Source organism: Amphiprion ocellaris, chromosome 24 (genome assembly GCF_022539595.1).
Source record: "Amphiprion ocellaris isolate individual 3 ecotype Okinawa chromosome 24, ASM2253959v1, whole genome shotgun sequence".
In the NCBI taxonomy this organism is placed as follows: domain Eukaryota; kingdom Metazoa; phylum Chordata; class Actinopteri; family Pomacentridae; genus Amphiprion; species Amphiprion ocellaris.
This window is the reverse complement of record NC_072789.1, coordinates 990,042-1,014,283: the sequence shown is the minus strand read 5'-3', so window position 1 is coordinate 1,014,283 and position 24,242 is coordinate 990,042. Positions and strand designations below refer to the sequence as shown.

The window sequence follows — 24,242 nt, the reverse complement described above, 5'->3', positions numbered from 1 at the left end:
GTGTAGGACCTTTACCTATAAACAAACATCTGTTACAGTCAGGACCAACAAGTTCACAGATTAAACCCATCATCTATGGAATCATATGAACAGGAACCAAAGGATGCCTGCGATGAGAGAGATTTAAAAAAAACATGGAACACTAACAGACTTTTACATAGTTCTGGCTGCTTGTACACAGATTAAAAAAATAAAATATATACAAATACAAACAAATAATGAAAAAAAAGCAAGTTTTCAGTGTTTGATGGGAACTTTAATGAGTTATTAAAAAGAGAGTTCTATTATCAGTAAACTCTTCCCTGATTGTTTGCATGTCCGAGAGCCTGATTTTCATGAAATTTGTGCTAAAAACAAGTAAAGCAAGCAGAGATATCCTCTGAAACGCTGAGAGGAATAAAGAATCTCTCAGTCTGAACACAGAGCTGTAATTTCCCAACACATTTCAGGATCTAGATCTAAAAAAAAAAAGAAGACAGAGTGTGAAGCCATGACTGAAAAAAGGCATGAGGTTCCTCCTGAATGCAGCTCGGGTTGGATAAATGAAAACCCAGCGGGGCTCCTGTGCATGTCCACTTTAAAAGCTCTTATTCTTTAAATCTAGAAGCATTTTCACCACGTTCTGCTTCTGTTTAAACTAGAATTCTGACTGAATTACAGGATGATTGTAGAAAGATTCAGCTACAACTGATTGGTGGAAATTCAAAACAACGAAGTCACAAAGTTAAGAGCAAAAAAGAGTGATAACTGTCAGGGAAGAAATATATTTGCACAAGAAAAAGGTCATAATTGTAAGATGAAAATGTGATCATTTAAAAAGCATAAAATCAGATAAATTAGGAGAAGATAATGATCAGTTTCATGAGAATAGTTAAAATTTCAAGGTGAAATATTTGATGATTTTATGAGAAAATAGTCATTTTATCAGAAAAATTGTGGTAATAGTTTTTTTGAGAAAAATGTCCAAACATTATAAGAATAAAGATGTAATAGACGAAGAAAAAGGTTATAATATTATAAGAATAAAATCCTCATATTAAGACAGAAAAAACAACAAACTCAAATTCATACTGAGGCGATTATTAGTGAAACCTAAACATCCAGTATTTTGCAGCTAAATGTATTGTTTCCATCACTGTAAAATACTTTTTATTATAATGTTATGTCATTATTTATTAACCTAAGAAGATTGTGTCTTTATTTTCTCAAAACATCATGACTTTGTCTTTCTAATACTGATCCTCATTACAGCTTTTTTTAAATCAGTGTCTATTTTTTCACTTTTATTTAGCTTTCTGATGCAGCAAGAGTCAAACAATCAGAACATTTCCAACCCCTGAACTCCAAAATTAACTCTCTTTCAATCCGATTTTCTATTTAAAAGCTTAATAAAAGCCTAATAATCAGACTGAAGCAGGTTTTATGTCATATTTCTATTCATTGTGTTGCTGGGAGGTTAATTATTGGTTTTCTCTGAACAGTGAGAGAGTCAGATGATCTTTCGATCTGCTTACCAACACCCCAGTGAGTGAGACTAAAGCTGCACAGGAACCCTGCTGGAACACCGACTGAGTCCAGGATCAAACCGTCCAAATCCCTCACCTAGAAAATATAGATCCTCTGTAGAGAAAAAATAAACATCAGACCGGCTTCATGATCACATCACTGCATTTCCCAAAGAACAGAGCGAGACGCTGATCTCTCCCTTCAAACACACATTAATGCCCATTTATAAAGTCAGTGCAGCGTTACAGTCATTCAGTCTGTCCAAGGCACCTGAGTTTAACTCCAAGCTGAGCTGGAGGTTCACCAGTGTATACACCACACACACAATACACACACAATACACACACACACACCACACACACTCCCACACTCCCACACACTCTCACACACTCACACACACTCCCACACACTCTCACACACTCCCACACACTCTCACACACTCTCACAGTGTGTCTACTTGTGCTCCTGTCCCTGACTCTGGTCCTCCTGGACGTCTCGTCCCCAGCTCAGCCCGTTGATGGGAGTGTGTTTGTCCCAACTGTCCGTGTTGTGTCCGTGCTTCCTCTGGTGTCGTTTGTAGTTGTCCCAGTGGCCCGTCGTGTAGCTGCACTCGGCGCAGGCGTACGGTTTCTCTCCGGTGTGCCGCAGCATGTGCCTCTTCAGGTTCATGCTCTGGTTGCAGGAGTAGCCGCAGACGCCGCAGTGGAACGGTTTGGCGCCCGAGTGGATGCGCTCGTGGCGGCGCAGGTTGGCCAGGTTCCCGCAGGCGTAGCTGCAGGACGGACACTGGTAAGGCTTCTCACCCGTGTGCACGCGCAGGTGGCGCTTGAGGTTGTCGAGGTGTGACGAGGTGTAGGTGCAGTGGGGGCAGCGGTGGGGTTTCTCCTCAGAGTGGGTGTGGGAGTGTCGGGCCAGGTGGTTGGGGTAGTGGGACAGGAAGGGGCAGCGAGGGCAGCGGTACAGCTTGGAGCCCCGCTGTCCCCGCCGGGGGCCCCGAGGACCGTCCAGGCTGCAGGGAGGCCCCGAGACGTCTTTGGACAGCAGGTCCAAGGAGCAGCGGCGACACATCTGATAGAATAATACAGAGACAGAATAACAGAGGACACGGTTAAAGATCCTGTCAGGTTTCTGAATTGCATTTCTGCTGGTGGACAGAAACCAAGTTCATTCACTACAACGATGAACTGACAGGAACAACAAATATAACTAGAAAAGCACTCAGAGCTCAGTCCTCCTCCAAGGCTGCTCATTCCCCCATATTTCAGAAATGCAGCATTTGTTTATTAGTTATTTATGATAAGAAATCACAGCAACATAAAATGTGTCCATTTAACATAGATGTACCCACAAACTAAATGATCTTGCTCTGAGCACAGGCGTGTCTTCTGCATGTGTACGCTATGTACGGATACTGAATCATGTGACCAAAATATGTAGCAGGCGGGACTCAGAAACACCCCCACAATTTAATCAGTTGTTCCTTGGATCATTTCTGATCGATAAGTCCTGATAAGTCCTATTCACAATCTGTCCAAAATGTGTTAAACATCTAGGATGGCTTAGAAGGGTTCCAAAAATAACTAAAAACAATAAAAATCTGTCCACAATGACTCATATTTGTCCAGAACTTGCTCAAAAAATCCTCCTTAATGGTTCAAAGCCTGTTCAAAATGAGTTAATTGTCTGGGATGGCTGAGAAGGGTTAAAAAAAAAAAAGAGACTAAAAATGGGTCCAAAATGACTTTAAAATATCTTCAAACTAGGGCTGGTCCAAATAGCAATTTCTGGGCTCTGGATATTCGGGCCCAATTAATGATGAATATTCAGATATTCGTGCCCAGCCCTACTTCAAACTATTAAAACTTTCTTTAAAAAGCAGGAATTATTCACAGTTACAGTTTTTAAACATACGTGGTCCTCAGCGGTGGATTTGTAGTAGGATCACAATCGTGATCACGTAGTGTTCACTTGTTGTCATGGTTACAGTAACGCTGTGCCGCTATCTGGCAATGATACAGAAATCTTTAACTAATCCATGGATCCAGACTATAAGCTGCATCACTGCCAAAATCTAATCACTTGGTCCTTGTGTCAGACAGAAAGACAGACAGACAGACAGAGACAGACAGACAGACAGACAGACAGACAACTTTGCCACGTTCATTGGTGGAATAATAAAATATCTGTCGGGGTCATTCATCATTCTTTCAACTATCTGGATGCCTTTTTTGACCCATTCCTGAAAATAAATACATTTTTAAAGCACTTCTGATATTTTACTGAATGATAAAAGATGAAAGGTTCAAAAAAGTTAAACAGCCAAAATCATTTTAATAACGCTTAGTGTTGGAGTTAATGTTATTCAAAATTTTGACACAAAGATTTACATTTTTCACTGCAAGACAGATGTGACAAAATCCAGATTTATCACAGCAGTAAGCTTCATGAGCATCTTAGTGAACTTGTTCTATAAAGATTTCACCTGTCAGGCTGATAACCGAACCTGCTGTGGCCAGAACAGACTTGTGGACAAACCTGAAGTCAAAACTCAGGGCTGGAAAAACTTAAACTAAAATCTACTCTGCATGTTTAGTAGAAAAAAAAGATAACATTCTCTAAAAAATATTTAAAAAATGGAGATCAGTGATGACTGGACTTAAAAACCTGGATTGATATTCTACATTTATGGTATATAAAAAACAACAACAGGCAATAAAATGCATTTTTTAGATCTGATTTAAAAAAATATTTTTACTACAAATTAGAGAAAATAATCACATTCTGAATTTCAGTGGCAGTTCTGACATAAAAATTACAATTAGATATTTTCATCTAACTGTAAAAACAGAAAAATATGTGTCCTAAAAATGACGACTTTCCACAAAAAGACGAGGTGGAAAGTCTAAATGATGATTATGGGATAGTGATGAGGAAGCTGCTCTGTTTGCTGTTGCTATGGAAACAAACTAAACAGCCTCGTTTTTCCAACATGAAGTTCAGATGCTTTCAGTTCGTTTCAGCAGAAAAACAACAACAGATGAGTCTCACCTGCCCTCCGTCACCCTCCGCCTCCCCCTCGGCGTTGTCCCCCTCCAGGTCGGCCTCCTCCAGGGTGAGGCCACACACCCGGCAGCGCAGGGGGAACAGGAGGACCGGGAGGGGGCCGGACGGACAGCCGAGGCCCCCCAACGTCTGGAGATAACCGGAGTCCTGGGACAGACGCAGGGTCAGGTCCGACACCACTGCAGGACAGAGACAAGCATTTAAAAAGCTCTTCTTCATACTTTTACACAATATTCTGATTTAAATACAGTTTGTTCTAGGGCTGGGCGACATGGCCTAAAAAAAAAAATCTCTGATTTTTTCACAAAAAATCAAAAGCACTCTGAACTACGGGAGCCCAGCGGGAAGGCGTTGGTGGCGGATGTTGATGAGAAAATCGATTTTCATTAAAACAAATCGACATTAAGTACAAACTCGAATTAATCGATAAAATCGATTTATCGCCCAGCCCTAGTTTGTTCATTCTTTAAATCGATGTTAAATAAAAACTAGCTGCATAAAACCCTTCAGGTTCTTGTGTCCTCTGCTTGTCTGTCCTCCTTCCTGCTCTTATTTTACTGTTTCCTTCAGTTATTCTGGATAATTAGCAGCTGAAGAGCAGAGATGTTCCTCTAAATGTTTCTCCTGATACAGTTCATCTCAGCAGAAGTTAATTTTAGATTGAGGAGCGTTCAACCAGGGAGAATTTCTCTTCCTCATTTTTCAAACTCTTTCAGTTTCAACTTGCTTCTGCTTTTCTGCTTCCGAAATGAACATTCAGTCCTGTTAGACTTAAAAAAACAAAACCTGAGGGTTCATCTCAGTCTGCAGTGTGTATTTGCATGATGCTCGTCCTCATTTTTCACTGCAATATAAAATCCTGCAGCACATGGAAGCAGAACAACTATGACTAGAAGCAGAAAGAGCAGAAATATCTTCTGTTCAGTCTGACACAGTAAGAATGTGATTTATCCTCTTTTAAAAGTGAAAAATGATTTGATTATTTATTTTACGAGTGTACAAGCCTCCATCCATGGTACCAACACCGGTATGTTGTAGATATTTAGTCTCCATGTTTGTCTCCTATCTGCTCTGTGTGAACACTGCCTGCAGTTCAGCTCAGTTTAGACAAAACATTTAGTTTTTATACAGAATCCAGGTGATACAAAGGATTTATTGTTGTAAAATGATTAAATAAGACATGTACAGTGTCAGAATATAAGTAATGTACTTGAGCCAAGTTCTGGTTTAGCCAATGTATTCTGATTTCCAAGGCTGAGATGAAAAACATTTTAACTTTATAAACCCCAAAAACCTGCCTGGTGGGTTTGAAAGATATCTTTTTTTTAAATTCCCCAAAATCACACTTTTACACATTTATCAGCCAGAAACTGTCAGTAAATTGTCACAAAAGTAAACTGCACCAGATGTTTTTTTAAGTGTTTACTGAAGAGCTAAAGATGTTCCATGATTGACTCTGATGTGACCAAAAATCACATGACCAAAATTTCCAGAGATTTCGGGTGAACTGTTGGCTGTGTTTTCAGAGATGAGATACTTTTGAGTTCTGTCTCCATCTTCATGGTTGTTCTGTTTCCATCTAGGAGCAGGACTTTCTACTGCAGTGAAAAATGAGCCCACAGTGACTAAAAACACCCAGAAGCTGCCAGACAGACAGTAAAGAGTGAGTTTGAGTCTCAGGTTAAATGTTCTGGTGTTTATCTGACCATCTGTCCCTCACAGAGATTCACTTTAATATGATTTAAAACAGAGAAAACCCAGAGAAATTGCCATCAATTAATTTTCCATTTATCACATTTAATATCAAACATTAACTTGGATCATGTAAAACTACCTGTATCTAGTTCTGTCCTCACAGTAAACGTTTTACCTTCCTCAGGTCCAGCCTTGGCTTTTTTCCTTCTCCCTTGTCGTTTCTCCTTCTCCCTCCTCTGCGGTCTCTCCTGCGTGTGCATGCGCTGGTGCCTCCGCAGGTTTCCCAGGGAGCTGCAGGCGTAGCTGCACTGCTGGCAGCGGTAGGGTTTCTCCCCGGTGTGGGTTCGGCCGTGGCGCTGCAGGTTGACCAGCTGGGCCGAGGCGTAGGGGCAGACCGGGCAGCGGAACGGCTTGTGGCCGTCGTGGATCCTCATGTGGCGTTTGAGGTGATTGGAGTAGCGCGAGGTGAAGGCGCACAGCGAACACGAGAACAGCTTGGCGGGGAGGTCGTTGCCCTGAGCGACGCTCCTCCTCTTCCTGTCGGAGCCGCTGACGGATCTGTCGGACAGGTTGGATCCCTCCACCTGAGAGGAGTCCATGGAGGCGGAGTGCTGGAAGCTTTCCTCACAGGTGAGACAGTAGAACTCTGCAGCCAGGTCCAGACCAACACCTGGAACAAAATGAATTTTGATGATTATTACTCCACCAAGGAGCACTGCAGAGTTATGTGATGATTGGTGCACGTTTGTTGTTCCACCTGTCAGCAACTGTACTCAAAAACAGTAACAGATTTGGATGAAATTTTCATTGAAGGTCAGAAATGACACAAGGACCGAGTGATTAGATTCTGGCAGTGATGCGGCTTATAGTCTGGATCCACTGATTTGTTAAAGATTTACGTCTCGTTTTTGTTGTTTTGTGTCTCATTTTTGTAGTTTTGTCTCATTTTTGTAGTTTTGTGTCTTGTTTTTGTTGTTTTATCTTGTTTTTGTCATTTTTGTCATTTTTGTAGTTTTGTCTAGTTTTGTCTTATTTTTGTCATTTTGTGTCTCATTTTTGTTGTTTTGTGTCTCATTTTTGTAGTTTTGTCTCATTTTTGTAGTTTTGTGTCTTGTTTTTGTTGTTTTGTGTCTCATTTTGTGTCTCGTTTTTGTCGTTATAGTCTGGATCCACAGATTTGTTAAAGATTTCTATATCATTGCCAGATAGCAGCACGGCATCACTGTAACCATGACAACAAGTGAACACTACATGATCACATGATTGTGATCCTACTACAAATCGACTGCTGAGGACTTATCAGGACTTATCCATCAGAAATGATACAACTGAGCAGCCGTGGAGGAGGACTGCTCTCTCTGAGTGTTTTTCTTATTGTTGTTGAATAATCAGAATCTAGAATCTATTAATTATTTTCTCAACTGTAATAAAATGTCAGAAAATGGTGAAGAATGTCGATCAGTTTTTGTCCACAAGCCAAAGATATTTAGTTTACTGTCATAGAGGAAGAAAGAAACTAGAAAATATTCACATTTAAGAAATTGCAATCAGAGAATTACCTTTACTTCCTTTTTCTCTTAAAACAATTCATCAGTAATAAAATAGTTAACAGTCAACTACTAACTAATCAATTAATGAACTAATCATTGCAGCTCCAATGTAGCTCACAAAACTGTATTTATTTTGTATGGAGAGACAAAAAGCATTACAGCAGCTACTGATTGGAGTTCTTCCATCTCAACAACAAACATGTTTTTACCCGATTAACTGATTTATTGTAGAAGGAAAACGATGCACAAAACAAGCAGGAGAAACGGTCCAGTGCATTCTTTAGTGGACAAAGTAATCAGATTTCTACTTCCTGACTGACTCAGACTTTACCTTCACATTAGAGACTAGAAACCACATCAGTGTCAAAACAAAAGCTGTAGCATAACCTCAGATTTCTCTGCAAGCAAAACAAATTAAAAATCCTTTTCATTTCTAGGGTCTATATAGAAGCCTGTTGGTCTTTGATGAAGTAGATTAGATGAAATAATAAATTTAAACAGTTACCGAGACCCAGACCTGCCCCCAGAGGCGTGTCCCCCAGCAGATGACCACATCCTTTACAGGACAGAAAAGTCGGGAAGGTGGAGTCTGTCGGAGCTGAGGAGTCGTCCTCCATGCTGAGAGAGAAGACCGTCACTCCTGAAGACACAATAAACAGACAGATTGTTGAAAAAGTTTTAGAATAAATCACTCTGTTCCATCTAAAACAGCTCAGACTGCTTTACTCAGACCTACAGAACAAGCAGACTGTAAAACTAAAGCATCATCTGTGGAAAAACACCCAGACGTGAAAAATAAAGAGAAATAACAATGCTTTAAAATCAGTCAAAAATATGATTAAAAAAAGCCACAGTCTTCTTTCATGTTATAACTTTTAACTCACAACTTTGACTTTTTATCTCATAATTGAGGCTTTTATCATTTTAACTTTTTATTTCAATTAAAATTGATTTTAAACTTGTGATTTTATATCTCATAGCTTTGGTGTTTTTTTTTTACTTTTTAACTCATAAGCCAGTTTGACATTTTCACTCATTATCACTTTTTAAATCAGTTGTCACTTTTTATCTCCAAGTTAGATTTTTTTTAACTTGTTTTGACTTTGTATCTCATAATTTTGATTCCTTTATCTCACTGTTTTTATATAATACTTTTTACTTTTTGAATAATTTTGATTAGTCAAAAAGAATCTTTAGTTAAAATCAGGTTTAACAGACAGAAACTTAGAGAAAAAGTTCAACATCAAACCTTACATTGTGACAGAATTTAGCCCTACTTACCCCCATCTTTAATTTAACACTCCCTGCTTAAAAAAGGTCTTTTAAAGAGAAAAACTAGACAAAGATTTTAATCCTGTAAGATCTACCATTGTGCCAGTCTACCGGGACATATTCTTACATTTCTACATACAGTAGTGCAATTTTTTGGAGTATTTTTTATTTGCTTTATATCAATATACCTCATATATCTCAAGTTTTAATAATATTTTTTGACTTATGTCTGAACTACTACAATAAATTTTTTAAAAGTGCAACAAACGTCTTGTTTTATCCATATATTTTAAATTGCATACAGTTGTGCTCATAAGTTTACATACCCTGGCAGAATTTATGATTTCTTGGTCATTTTTCAGAGAATATGAATGATAACACAAAAACTTTTCTTTCACACATGGTAGGTGGTTGGGTGAAGCCATTTATTATCAAACAACTGTATTTACTCTTTTTAAATCATATTGACAACAGAAACTACTCAAATGACCCTGATCAAAAGTTTACATGCCCCAGTTCTTAATACCATCTATTCCCCCCTTTAACATCAATGACAGCTTGAAGTCTTTTGTGGTAGTTGTAGATGAGGCTCTTTATTTTGTCAGATGGTAAAGCTGCCCATTCTTCCTGGCAAAAAGCCTCCAGCTCCTGTAAATTCTTGGGCTGCCTTGCATGAACTGCACGTTTGAGATCCCCAGAGTGGCTCAATGATATTGAGGTCAGGAGACTGAGATGGTCACTCCAGAACCTTTACTTTATTCTGTTGTAGCCACTGACAGGTAGACTTGGCCTTGTGCTTTGGATCGTTGTCATGTTGGAACGTCCAAGTATGTCCCATGTGCAGCTTCCAGGCTGATGAGTGCAAGTTTTCCTCCAGTATTTTCTGCTAACATGCTGCATTCATCTTGTTTCCTGTGCCTCTGTAGCTCACACATCCCCAAAACATCAGTGATGCACCTCCGTGTTTCACAGTAGGGATTGTGTACTTCTCATTATAGGGCTTGTTTACTCCTCTCCAAATGTAGCGTTTATGGTTGTGGCCAAAAAGTTCAATTTTGGTCTCATCACTCCAAATGAGTTTGTTCCAGAAGTTTTGAGGCTTGTCTCTGTGCTGTTTGGCATATTGTAAGCGGGATGCTTTGTGGCATTTGCGTAGTAACGGCTTTCTTCTGGCGACTCGACCATAGAGCCCATTTCTGTTCAAGTGCCTCCTTATTGTGCATCTTCAAACAGCCACACCAGTTTTTTTCAGAGACTCCTGTATTTCAGCTGAAGTTATTTGTGGGTTTTTCTTTGCATCCCGAGCAATTTTTCTGGCAGCTGTGGCTGAAATTTTTGTTGGTCTACCTGACCGTGGTTTGGTTTCAACAGAACCCCTCAGTTTCCACTTCTTAATTAATGTTTGAACACTGCTGATAGGCATTTTCAGATCCTTGGATATCTTTTTATATCCCTTTCCTGTTTTATACAGTTCAATTACCTTTTCCCGCAGATCCTTTGACAATTCTTTTGCTTTCCCCATGATTTGGAAGCCAGAAACATCAGTGCAGCACTGGATGAAAGATGAAGGGCCTGTCAAGAGCCCAGAAACTCACTGACCTTTTATACACACACACTGATTACAAGCAAATAGATCACAGGTGAGGATGGTTACCTTTAGTAGCCACTCAAACCCGTTTGTGTCAACTTGTGTGCCTGTTATCAGGCCAAACCTCCAGGGTATGTAAACTTTTGATCAGGGCCATTTGGGTACTTTCTATTGTCATTATAATTTAAAAAGAATAAACACAGTTGTTTGATAATAAAAAACTATTGCACAACACTAACCATGAGTGAAACAAAGGTTTTTGTGTTATCATTCATATTCTCTGAAAAATGGCCAAAGAAATCATAAATTCTGCCAGAGTATGTAAACTTAAGAGCACAACTGTAGCTGTATCCGTCAGATTAGTAAAAAAGTTGCCCAACATCCCATGGTCTTGTTTATAAAGACTTTTGTTATGCGCTTTATTGTGTATTTTTACAAACTCATCACTGCAACCAAAAAGTGCTCTGAGAGCTGGTGAATGTGTGAAATGTTAGTAGAACTCTCCAGATTTTATAAGCTAAAAGAATGACCTGGTTTCACATCTACCACCAATCAGAAATCAATCTGCAGTCGTAGCTCCAGCGCTACTCTGGGCTTTACAGGGTGAAACGTTTCAGTATGGTGGATGGTTTCTGATCTACATTATGTCTGATCTGATGTTTGTGTGCTTCACTGACCAGCCTCTCTGTCCAGCCCCATGATCTCCGAGTCTCCAAACTCCAGCTCGCCGCTCAGCAGAAAGTCACTTTCCAGAACCAGGCAGCTCGGATTGCACACCACCGCCCCGTCCTCAGACTCCACTGAAAACACAAAACCTCTCATGAAACCTCCAGACATTTCACATGATAGATAAATCTTCATCTTAGCTCAGGTTCCACATTCAGCCCAGTTTGATCTCCAGAGACCAGTAAAATCACAGCATAATAACCTACGTTGAAAACCCAAGTTTTAGACCCACTGATACATCTAAGGGTTAACTGCTGTCAATTAAAATGTTTGTTTTTGTTTATGAACATCGCAGCACTCTAAACTGTTGATTTAATTAATAAAAAGGTGCTCCTGATAAGCAGTATCTGATAATAATCCTCCTCATTAATTATTTCAGCCTCAGTGTTGACATGTTGTTCAGTTCATGATTGAATATTTACAAAAACAAACAACACATTTTTAACTTGCAGATTAAATTTTATTTTAAAATGAATGACTGGGAACAAAACAACAGATAATTTGTTGGACAGTTTACTGACTAATTGATTCAGTAAAATATTATGAATTATCTGCACACTGAGGAGACAAACCGCCTCCAGACGGAGAGTTTTTGCAGTAATGGGTGAATCTGGGTCAGTTTTGTGTTTCATTAACGGTTAAGAAAACAAAAACACCATTAAGTATATAAAAACGTGTTGGACTCCGTTTCCTCTTCCTGCCTCCTCATCCTCCAACTCTTTCTCCTGAACTTATCTCTTCCTTACTGGTTTCCTTTGCTTTCTGTCTCCGTCTTCCTCCACATTTAACCTCCTGCTTCACCTCCTCCTCCTCCTCCTTCATTCTGGGTCGTTTCTTTTCCTTTTATTGAACACAAATCTAGTTTACTTTTCCACCTTCTGTCTTGTTCTTGAAAGCTGTCCTCAGCCTGTCGCTGGTCTCACATATTTACACCATCTATCCAAATAGAAAACGTCACAGTTTGAACTGGAAGCTGCTTCGTTCTGTAATACATGCTGTACATAAATCCTCCTGTCCGTGTTAAAGGAAGCTTAAAATGTTCTGTAAAGGAGTTTAATTTGTAGATAAAAACACAAATAATTAATCTGTTTATTTGGTCTTAATGTGGACAAGTTGGATCATAAGTTCACAAAATGAGCTGTAAAACTTGTGAAAGTAAAGCAGACTTTATAATCAGGCTTAGACCTGTTTACACCTTATTTAATTAGTGTTTCAGAAGATATAAAACAGGGGTGTGAAACATGCGGCCCGCGGGCCAAAAGCGGTCCTCCAGAGGGTCCAATCCGGCCCTCAAAGTGTAAAAATTCCAGAGAAGACATTAACTGCAGATTGTAAATTAGTAAAACTATAAATTTAAAATATTTTCTAGACCATGGCAAGTTGTTTACATCAGAAAGTAAAATACTAGATTGTTCTTTTGTCATTTTATGTCTCACTTTTGTCATGTTTTTGTCATTTTTTTTGGACTGGCTTTTGTCGTTTGTCATGTTTTGTCATTTTGTTTCTTGTTTTGTCATGTCTACTTTTTGTCTCGCTCGTGTTTTTTGTCTTATTTTTCTCATTTTGTGTTTCGCTTTAGTCATTGTTTTGTGCACCATTTTGTGTTTTTTTGTCTCGCTTGTGTCGTTTGTATAATTTTTTGTCTCATTTTTGTCATTTGTCCATTTTTTTGGCACTTTGCATCTTTTTTCCCTAATTTTTGTCTCTTTTCTGTTTTGTTTCATGTTGTCTAATTTTTTGTTGTTTTGTTCTCATTGTTGTCATTTTGTGTCTCATTTCTGTAATATTTTGTCTTGTTTTTTGTTGTTTTTTGTCTTTTCTTGTCCGGCTGTTGTTGTTTTGATCATGACTAAATGTTGTGTTCCTTTGTAGACACTCTGTGATCTATAAGTTGTAATGTATAAATGATAAACTGAGGCATATTATTGCTGAAATTAAATTTATTTTTCTGAAGAAACTTCAGGTTGTTCTTCATGTTTTGTTCATTCAATGTGAACATTTGAAAAACATGGGGGTTTTTTTGCACAAAAACAAAGGAAAAATTTGGAGTTTTATGGGTTGATATGCTCTGATTTTACTGCTCAGGTCCACTTCAGATCGAATTGGGCTGAATGTGGCCATTGAACTGAAATGAGTTTGACACTCCTGGTCTAAAATGACCTGGTGACGCCGTTTTCTTGCAGTATCTTTGAAATGAAAACTTTTCATCATTTCATTTTCCAGCTGTTCCTCAGAAAACATGTTTTATTGTCATCCATTTACATTTTTAAGCTATCTTTTATACTTTTTAAGAAGTTCTAACATTTCTATTAGTACCAAAAGCTTCCATAAGTGGGTCAAAAATGCCCCGCATTCATTTCCTGTAGAATCTGATGGAAAGCTGTGATCCTAATCAGCTATGGCTGTCAGGAATAGATTTACTGTGGAGAACACACACTATATCTGAAACTTCTCCGATTAGGAAGATTATTTTACACAGAGAGACCTGAACATGTATCTACATTATCTACATTTATTATCTAAGAAAAAATGATGTCACCGAATTGATTTTTTTTCCCAACACATTCATGATTGTTGTTTTATTATAATGTATTATCAAATTAGTCTACTTTATAATTAATTAAGACCAGCTCACTAACATTAGTCTATGTAATGAATGTGTGTGCGTTTATTCATGTAGCTCCATACTGATTGATAGATTTGCATGTCAGACATCAAATCAATATAAACAATAATGCAAATGATTATTCTTAACAAAAATGGCCAAAACTATATAAAAACACATTGATTCTTATATTTGTGACCCACTAATGGAAAAGAGCAGGGTCCAATCACTAGAGCATCTGAATGTTAAGAATAAAAATAATCTGTGTGTAGTTCCGCACATGCAGTCTGTTGATGTGTGTTTATTCTGTGTATGTAGGCTGAGAATAAAATCAATTCAGGACATGTGAAGTTGGTGAACTCGTAGCACAGCGGCTCAATAAATTAAGAGAGTACAACAACATCCACACAGATTCTTACGTCACTCAGACATTAGCAGATCCTTGCACCACATCACTAAAAATACATCACAAGTAGATGTATTGTATTGTATTGTATTAGATGTACATTTATATGTACTGTAGTAACACTAACAAACTCAACAATAACAGGTACTTCACTGCTCATTAGATCTTTATATCTGGAGCTGTCGAGGTCCCAAACTCTCTTTGTACAAGCATGTTTGGACTTAAAGAAACTAGGTGCACTGTCAGGAAACTGGAGTCATTCAGGAGAACCGTGATTATATTAAGTATGATTCTCTTTAGTTAAGTTGACGTAAACAAGCTGCTGTATTGAACAGAGGATTAAAGTGTCAGCAGGTTGACATGTTGTTCAGTTGTTCTGCTCAGGAGGAGGTTCTGTTCACAGTGTAGGATTTAAATCAGCTGTTAGAAGCGTCAGCTTTCAGAAATTCTTTTCCTGATAGATTCTCAGCTAAAGTTTTACTGCAAACCCGTTGACTTGTACATTAGTAATCCCACTGAGTGCAACCCTGCAGTTACAGCAGGTAAACTGTCTGCATCACGTTGCCACGGTAACCAGCATGGAAATGCAGAAAATACATTAAAAAGGTTTTATACTAGGTCTTGATTTGCTGCCAGATCTGTTTGACTCCGTTAGCACTGAAGCTTATAGAACACAGATTAGAAAACTGATTAGCCTGTTAGTATTTATCAAACTGGAAACAACAATTTCACCTTGATTTGTCCAAAAACTACAGTGATTTCCATTTATGCCTCATCACGGGACAGTGTCAGACCTAGATGTTTTGCTTAAGTGCAATCTCCTGCCCAGGTTTTATTGGTTTTTATTTGATTTCATTCACCTCCCACACTGTACTTTATATATGTTGCCTCTGTTGCATATGCTGTAATTCTTAATATAGTCTTGATTTCCATTTGATTTTATTATTTATTGTGATTAATGTAGCTTGTTATCAATGCACCGTCCAGTGGCAGCTACCTATATTTTCATCAAGCCACCATGTATGATGACACTAAAGCTATTAGATTCTATGTTGAGTGTCATGTTTAACCCTCCTGTTGTCTTCATTTACGGGCACCAAAAAAAATATTGTTTCCTTGACTGAAAAAATCCAAAAATTCAGCAAAAAAAATTTCCCCAAATTTCTGAAAATTTGCAAAACCTTCAGGAAGAAAATTCCATTAATTCCTTAAAAGTTTCCCTTAACAGTTTTATTTTCAAAAAAAAAAAATCCCCCAAATCTGGCAAGAAAATTCTTGTGAATACTTTCAAAAAATTAGTAAAAATCTTCCAAAAAAAATCCTAAAAATATCTAAAGTGATTCCATATATATCAGTAAAACTTCTAATATTTTCTTTAAGAACATTCACAAAAAATCAACCAAAATCCAGTTAAATTCACAGGATTTTGGTTGATTTTTTTGTGAATTTTCTTAAGAAATATTTTTAACATTTTTTTCCACCAAAAAATGTTCAAAGATTTCCCAAAAATGTTGAAAATGTGGACATCAGAAGTTTCACTGTTAAAATATATATTTTTTCCCACATTTTCAAACTTCAAACCGGGTCAATTTTGACCCGCAGGACGACACTAAGGTTAGGTTAAGTTTGTAGATTTCTCATTCCCATTGACTGATGTACAGAAGAATGCTGACATGTCAAACAGCCCTTAAAGTTAACAACCTTCATTATGACCCCTATAATCTCTGATTGACCTCCATCATCTCTGACCAGGATCACTTTTTATCCAGCCAGTGAACCAAAGTCTGACTGTGTCTCTACTCACTGCATAGTTCACACTTTGCTGATGGATGGGAAGAGAGGAACCAAAATCTAACTAAAAATGCAGGAATTACCCTGAGCAGCACTTTAAAACAACGAAACCAGAGCGTTAAAAAGGAAGGGAACAAGAGAGAAATCTTTCAGGAAGCCCTGAAAGAAAGAGAGGAAGGACGGGAAGAAGAGGAGGGAGCAGAGGAAGGTCAGGTGGAGACAGGAAGAGAACATTCAGGATGAGATAACACACACACACATCTAGTTTAAGGACAACAGTCTTCCTCTCTCAGATAATGAGGAAGAACCCAGCCTCAGAGTCAATAAGTCAGACCAGTCAGGCCACTTTTACTGCGGCTGTTTCCGCAGCAAGCCTTTAGAAATAGCTCAAAATGGGTTTAACTTAATAAAAACGAAGCTTAGAGTAGAAAAATGTCAACTACAGAGCCTCTTCCCTGCTCTGTGATTCGAGCTGTGGACAAGAAAGCAGATGTGAACAGCTGGACTCACATTTCACCGGCTGCGGGTTCGACTGTTTCCTCCGCGGCATCTTCGCCTCTGTGCGTCCCGGATCCGGCTCTGGTTTCGGGGGGACACGTCTCCCTCTCAGCGGGCTCTGGTCCGTCCGTCAGCCAGCCAGGCAGCCAGCTAACTGCATGTCATCATCCTCCTCATCGCCTCCTTCCTCTTCCTCTTCCTCCAACGGACACTACCGGCGGCGGTGTCATCACTCCCAGCCTGAAACGGAGGACGAACACCGGCAGCAGCTCCGCTTAAATACCGCTAAACTTTCCCCAGAAACAACACTTTATAAACTGCACTCACATTAAACATTAAAACCAGCCTGAAGTCAGCATCGAGGCTCAGTCTTTGTTATTGTTTCGCAGTAAATAGTCGGAGCCATCTTGCTAGCCACTTAGCCGGGCAGCTAACTTCAGCGTTAAAAATTAAAACTGCAGTCACAACTTCACACGAAAAATAGCATTTTTACTAGAAAGGCGTCACTTCGCTCACAAACGTACCTGTGATAAAGTCCGCAAAGCTGCTGTTTAGGAGAAAACGCCGCAAACTGCCTCAAAAACAGTCTTTTGTTGTTAAAAGAAAAACACACCGCAGCGACAGATACGCCGGGTCCGGGCTCCAGGTGACGTCACTGACAGCAGCGGGGGATTGTGGGAGTTGTAGTCCTTAGAATGAGTCTCTGACCTCACATGACCTGTACGTCTCAGAAGACGTAAAAGAAAAAACGTTGTCCAATATTGTCGGATCTTAAAACTCAATATTTAAATTATTCAGGGAAATTAAATAATAACAAATATTGTAGGGTCTGAACCATGATATTCAAATAGGTCAGATAAATTTGAAATAAATAATATAAATAATACATAAGTTCGGTAAAATTTGAATTCTAAATTATAATATAATTAATTAAATATAATATAATATAATTAATTAAATATAATATAATATAATATAATATAATATAATATAATATAATATAATATAATATAATATAATATAATATAATATAATATAATATAATATAATCATAAGTATTATTGTAGGATCTTAACCTTAATATTTATGTTAGTCACATCAATTTTTACAGTAAATAATACTGTAGCTTCCCCGTGGTGGGGGCCCTTTTTCCATTCATATGAACCAAACCAGCAGGCACATGTCGAGACAACCTCAAGACTTAACTATATGAGTCAGTGATGTCAATATCTCTCAAGGATTTAACCCTTAAAAACCAAAAGAATTAAGTCCAAATACACGGAACTTTCTAGTTGAATTACTGTCAAAGATGCAGCACATACCAAAGAAAACTACAGAACTTTAGCTTTCCAGTTGCCTGTCTGTGCAACAAACTGTCAATGGCAAAAAAGTTTCTGATTCATTTCATGTTTTCGTCATTTATAAGGACATTTCTAAGTGAGCCCAAACTTTTGAACGGTAGTGTATAGGCTAATGAAAACCTAAAAGCTAAATGAAAATAATACAGGAGGAGTCATTAGTTAGTATTTATATCATCTAAATCTGGAGCCTCTAAAAGACTTCTGTGAGGTTTGAACACATGGAAACACATCTGCTTTTAGTATTTAATGAGAACAAATAGAGTTCTGTTTGATGCTTTGAGCTCTTTAATGTCATTAAATTAAATCATAAATATGATACAAGAGTGATTACCACACTGTGAAGTTCACATTAACTACAAATGAGTTTCATTGTGTTTGTGTGAATAACGTTAAATGTCCTGTGTGGAGTAGGCCAGCCTAGAACTCAGAAAATTTCTGTTATTTTTCTATCTTTTATAACTCTTATAAGAGCGGTGCTTCGACATCTTCATCATGACTTCCTCCTGACTTCATCATGACTCCATCATGAGTCCATCATGACTTCATCATGACTCCATCATGAGTCCATCATGACTTCATCATGACTCCATCATGAGTTCATCATGGCCTCGAACTCGTCGATCCTCTGCCGGGTGTTTCCTCTGCGGATCCTCCTGTAGGACACAGTTTTGTACTTGGACGTCTGACCTTTCTTCTTGTCATCTCCATTCATCTTTAGAGAGTTTCCTCCTCCTTCGTCTTTCTTTCCTTTTCCCTCTGTCTCTGGCCTCTCTGGGTTTTCTGTGCTCGATGACATCTGGCTTTGACCAGACTCTTGGTTTTCCTCCTCCATCGATGGCGTCTCAGTTTTCTCCTCCGACTTGCAACCTGAAGCCTGCAGCTCTGGAAAAACAACATCAGAATAGAAATAGTTTATTATGAGCAGAGGGACACCACCATAAACACAGATAAATCAGTAACAAATGTGCAAGGAATAGAAGAATAACATAAGAATCACCTGTGACTTCTTGTTTTTCATTGTTTAAAACCCCTAAAACCCTGACGTGAGGTGATTTTATTCTCTCTGTGGAACTTCTATGAATGAATTTATTTTTAAATCCCACTTGGCAGCTGTGTGTGTCATCTTTGTGGAATTTTAATGAGACTTTAATGAATGAATTAACTCTCTGGCCTGAATCTCCACTCTGAGTAATTGTGTTTGGGCCAATCAGTGCGGCAGTTACGTAACTTCTCCTCTACTCTGAACACTGGACAACAGAGAGGAAAACATCCTCACAGCAGGGAAAAAAAGTCAGAACTATGGAGTTACACCGGAGCCAAAGCAAAGACTAACGGACGAGAAACAAGTTGTTACTGTCTTCAAGTTATTTCTTCACACATTTGCAAAACTAGATTGTAAATTATCTTAAAATAAATTACATAAGTTTGGATATTTCCTCCTAACCAAGTGCAGCATGAGAACCCCAGAATTTCAGTCTTTGTACATTGAAAACTGTGTATTTAAGGCACATAAATGATGTAATCTACACTCATTTAATGCCATTAACTAGAGAAAAATGCACCTTTAATGCAACATGATTATGAATATTTCCTTTTCTTCATGAAACAAAACATTTTCTGCATTGTTTTAGCCATTTTTCTCTCACTTACTCAGAACATAACAGCTTTGATTTGATTTCAAATCAAAATGTGTGATTTCAGCACTTTGTTATCACATTTATTCAGACTCTCCTGTTTGCTGCAACAAATTTAACATTATTGGCTTTAATTCCTCGATCTATAAAATGTGAGAAAATGATGAGAAATAAGTTTTCCAGATCACAAATGTCAATTCATTGTCATAAAGCAGAAAATATTCACATTCAAGAAGCTACAATCCCAGAATTTGGACTTTTTTCTGGATAAAATCCCTCAGACTGATTAATTCTGAAAACATCTGGTGACTACGGGGGTTCGTTGCAGCTCCTGACTCTACAGACTTTAAGCCACAGGTTTCTCTCTTCTTGATGTTCTTTTAAAACCATAATAACTGGATTCTGAGCTCATGTTTTGAGCGTTATTAAGATTAATTTGCAGTTACCCCCCTGACCACAGGTGTTGCCAGAATCCCCTCAGAGCCAGACGAGCCTTCAGGGCAGCTTGAGGATTCTTACCTGTGAGCAGTCTGGAGGATGATCCACCTGCAGAGAGCGAAGTCTGAAGCTGATCTTCTGAAGCTCCGTTCAGACGGGTCCAGGCTGGAGATCTGCTCAGAGAGGCCACCTCGTCCTCTTTGTCGCTGCTCGGCCATGTGGGATAAATGTCCTCGCTGGGCTTTTTGGCATCGTCTGCTTGTGTTGAGGCAAATCCAGCGTCATGTGGAGGTGAAGATCTCTGGGAGTCTGACTGGTCTCCTGGTTCCTCAGATGGTTCCTCTGTCATCTCTGATTCTTGATGTTCTTCACATCTTTCTGTCTTTGCTTCATTCAGCGTCTCCACTTCTTTTCCTCTGGTTCCATCTAGCTCTTCTTCTGTCTCTCTGTCTTCATTTCTTCCTTCTTCTTCCTCTTTTTCTTTCTCTGCTCTGTTGCTCTCTTTCTTTTCCTCATGAAGCTCCTCATTCTCTTTAAATTCTTCCACTTCTTCTTGTTCTGTCACTTTTTCTTTCTCCTCACATTCTTCTTTTTCTACTTCTTCATCCTCATGAGACTCAAGTTCCTCTTTTCCTTCAATTTCTTCATCCTTTTCTTCTTCCTTCTCTCCATCTTGTTCCTTTATTTCCTCCTCAGTCTCTTTTTCTTTCAATTCACATTCTTCTTTTCCTTTAATTTCTTCCACCTCTTCTTCTCCTCTCTCTCTGTCATGTTCATTTCGTTCTTCTCCTCTCTCTTTTTCGTTCTCATTATTTTCTTCATCAGTCTTAAGCTCCTTATTCTTTTTAAATTCTTTCAGCTCTTCTTTCTCATGTTTTTCTTTTTCTGCATCTTCATCCTCATGAGACTCAAGTTCCTCTTTTCCTTTAATTTCTTCCTCCTTCTCTCCATCTTGTTCCTTTATTTCTTCATCTTCCTCTTTTTCTTTCATTTCATGTTCTTCTTTTCCTACTTCTTTATCCTCATGAGAGGTGAGCTCATTGTTTACTTCTTCCTCTGTCTCATTTTCTCTCTCCTCACATTTATCTTCTTGCTCATCAGACTTAAGTTCCTCTATTGCTTTAATTTCCTCCTTTTCTTCCTCCCTCTCTCCATCTTGCTTCTTTATTTCTTCTTCTTTCTCTACTCTCTCATCCTCATGTTCTTCTTTTCCTTCATCTTCATCCTGATGAGACTTCAGCTCCTCCTTTTCTTCCATCTCTTCTTCCTCCACCTCCCTGTCTGGCTGCTTTCTCTCTTCATCTTCTTCTTTTTCTTCCTCTACTTCTTTGTTCTTCTCCTCTTCTTCTGCTATCACTTTATCTTTCTCTTCACATTCTTCTTTTCCATCTTTTTCTTCCTCAGAAGACTTGAGCTCCTCATTTCTTTCTTCTTCCTCTGTTTCTTTTTCTTGTTTCTTTTCATCCTTTTCCTCCTCATAGTCTCCTCCTTCTTCTTCGTCATCCCTCTCTTTCTCTGCTCCTCCATCCTCACTTCGCAACTCTTTTCCTGCTCCATCGTCTTTCTGATTTACCTCTTTTTCTTCTTCACTTTGTCTTTCTGTCTCTTTCTCTTTGCCTTCGACCATCCTTTCATCTTCTTCTCCTCCTGTAGTTGCTGCTTTGTCTTTTCCTTCCACCTCCTCTTCTTCTTTCACCTCTGTTCCTACAGTTTCTTCACCTTTTTCTTCTCCCTCTTTGTCATTCTCAGGTATCTTTGTTTCTTTCTCTTCTTCATCCTCATTAATTCTTTCTTTTTCTCCTTCAGTCCGCTTCTCGTCTGGTTTTTCTTCATCTTCTGTTCTTGTTTCTTTCTCCTCTTCTCCTTCAACACCTGCTTCCTGAACTCCTTTTCCTTCCTCCTGGCTCAGCATCGGCTCCATGGTGTCCTCTAAAGACAGAATATCTCCAAACAGCCCGACAGCCTGAATGACTCGAGACACGATGGAGTTCTGCTCCTGGTCCAGACCATCCAGAACGTCTTCAGAGGTCCACCAGCTCGCCATCCTGCAGGAGACCCTCAGTTCAGACCAAGAAGAAGCAGACCTGCATCAGTCCCTAACTCTCTGAAAGAAGGATTTCATTAAAGCCGGCTGGCAGCGAGGAGGAACACGTCGGTTCTCAATCCACAGTCCAGTGACCTGAAGGCCACGTTTCCAGCCTCATGTACGGAATGAACACGTGAGACTTTAATCTGTCAGGTATGAGATCCAGGATTTCACTCCGCATGGAACAGAAACTTTAACAAGTTTTCACATTACAACAAAAGTCTGTCATTTAAAATACATGAAAATGTTGTTTAAAATACAAAAACAGAGGAAAATTATCAACTATTCAACATTTTTATGGATATAGTCATTGATATGATCTCAATTTAACAGAATATTACTGTAACTATAATCAAGTTTTATTTGTTTAGTGACAGTTAAAGGTAAATCTAAACATTTTAAAGGTGGATATTAAACATAAGAAATAACATTTTGGTGTAAAGTTAAATGTACAAACTCACAGGAGACATTGTTTAATGTGAAATTAACAGCATCCAAAATGAAATTCAACTAATAGTAAAACTTTTCTGCAATACTAACCTATATTTTTGCTATTATACATGTATATTTCTGGGTAATTTCAGTTTTGTTTTTTTACGCATGTAAACATCCTCCATTAAACATTAAAATCCAAAACGATACATGATCTAAACATGTAAAGTTAACATGTGAAACTATATTTTAATTAGGGAAAATTTTAATTTTTAATGATAAAGTTATTCTCAAGTTTTCTGTCTGGCATTATAGTTGCAATATTGCATTTATTTATTCTTGTTTTTTAAAAGTTTTCATCTAAATTTCTATTAACACTTAATCAGTAAAATGCTGAACGGTGAATTGTTGCTCACTTCAATGGAAGGAACATGTAAACAGAGAAAACACAAGAAAATAACACCAGAATTTCAGGAAAAAACTTCATAATTTCTATTAATTTCCTACACAGAAGGAAAATGTAATAAATGATGGGTTAATTACAGCATTTAGTATTTTTAAAAGTTGTCCGATTCAAACACAGATGCTGTTGTTATCCAGATAAATACTCACCATGCTGAAGCTGATGAATCTCTGCTCATATCAAATACAGAAAGATGTTTAGAAGCTCACAAAGGACAAACATGAGACACTGGCAGGTTTACGATATTATGAATAACAACATTCATTCAGACACACAAAACTATATCTGGACACAAACATTTAAACCATAATCAGGTAAAAAAGCAGGACCTACTTTAAAGCCCTCATCATGTCCATCATATTCTGCATATTTAATCATGAACAGATCCTAATAATCAGCTTTATTTATGGAGCTTATTTCAAAATCCGACACAAACGATAAAAACCAATAAAACTAAATCCAGCACTGTAAGATAAATGAAGTGAACGAGCCAGAACAGTGATAATAAATAATAAAAAGCTGTACAGACTCCTGGGCTGAGCTTGTTCTTTTCCTTTGAGTCTGACTGTATAAATAACAGCTTGAAGATCAACATTCCCTCTGCGGTTTATCCCTCAGTGGCATGTAAAGCTGCACAGTAAGCTGCAGAGTGAGTTTTAGTATCACATGAGTCAGCGCTATGTCACAGTTAGTCATCAGAATCACACCTGGAAGCTGCATTTAAAGATTACTGTGAAACAAAATACAATAAACAATCAAAAAACTTCCATAAAACACCTGAAATGTGACTGAAGTGGAATAATTGTTCTGAATAATCCTGCTCAGTGTCCACTGTGTGGCAGTAGAACCTGAGAAATGCAGCTTTTTATGGCTATTGAGTATAAACAGCTGATTGGAGAAATGAAGCACATTTAATAGAATTCAAATAAGCAGAATTATGAGTCACATTTCCATAAAAATGCTCCTCTGACTGCATTTAAACTTAATATGATGCAAAAATATTGTGCTAAATTAGATTTATAATTTCAGTGACTCACTTGTGAATATATTTTATTTTTTGAGTAATTTCTTGTCTAGTTTACTGTTTTTATGTCTTCGTTGTGAGTTATTATGAGTTGGAATTCAGTC

At 38.2% G+C, this 24,242-nt stretch overlaps 2 protein-coding genes across 3 annotated transcripts; both read right to left on the bottom strand.

The window, feature by feature from the left end:
• Window positions 1-234: 234 nt before the first annotated feature.
• Window positions 235-17,438, bottom strand: LOC111573370 (zinc finger protein 513-like). Of its 2 annotated transcripts, none has more exons than XM_055008111.1 (7): window positions 17,225-17,438; window positions 16,713-16,940; window positions 11,352-11,474; window positions 8,332-8,454; window positions 6,440-6,934; window positions 4,555-4,748; window positions 235-2,574 (listed from the first exon to the last, which is right to left on the bottom strand). In XM_055008111.1, exons 2-7 carry the CDS (start codon window positions 16,750-16,752, stop codon window positions 1,960-1,962), a joined length of 1,590 nt encoding a protein of 529 aa, XP_054864086.1. In that variant the 5' UTR covers window positions 16,753-16,940; window positions 17,225-17,438; the 3' UTR covers window positions 235-1,959. The 2 variants fall into 2 exon arrangements, with proteins under 2 accessions (XP_054864086.1, XP_023133268.1); XM_023277500.3 differs by having other exon boundaries at window positions 8,320-8,454; window positions 17,225-17,424.
• An 885-nt stretch (window positions 17,439-18,323) lies between these two features.
• On the bottom strand, window positions 18,324-24,146 carry LOC111573206 (myb-like protein X). Its single transcript, XM_055008104.1, has 2 exons — window positions 20,215-24,146; window positions 18,324-18,943 (listed from the first exon to the last, which is right to left on the bottom strand). The coding sequence occupies exons 1-2, from the start codon at window positions 22,175-22,177 to the stop codon at window positions 18,651-18,653; spliced, it is 2,256 nt and encodes a 751-aa protein (XP_054864079.1). The 5' UTR covers window positions 22,178-24,146; the 3' UTR covers window positions 18,324-18,650.
• Between the last annotated feature and the right edge of the window lie 96 nt (window positions 24,147-24,242).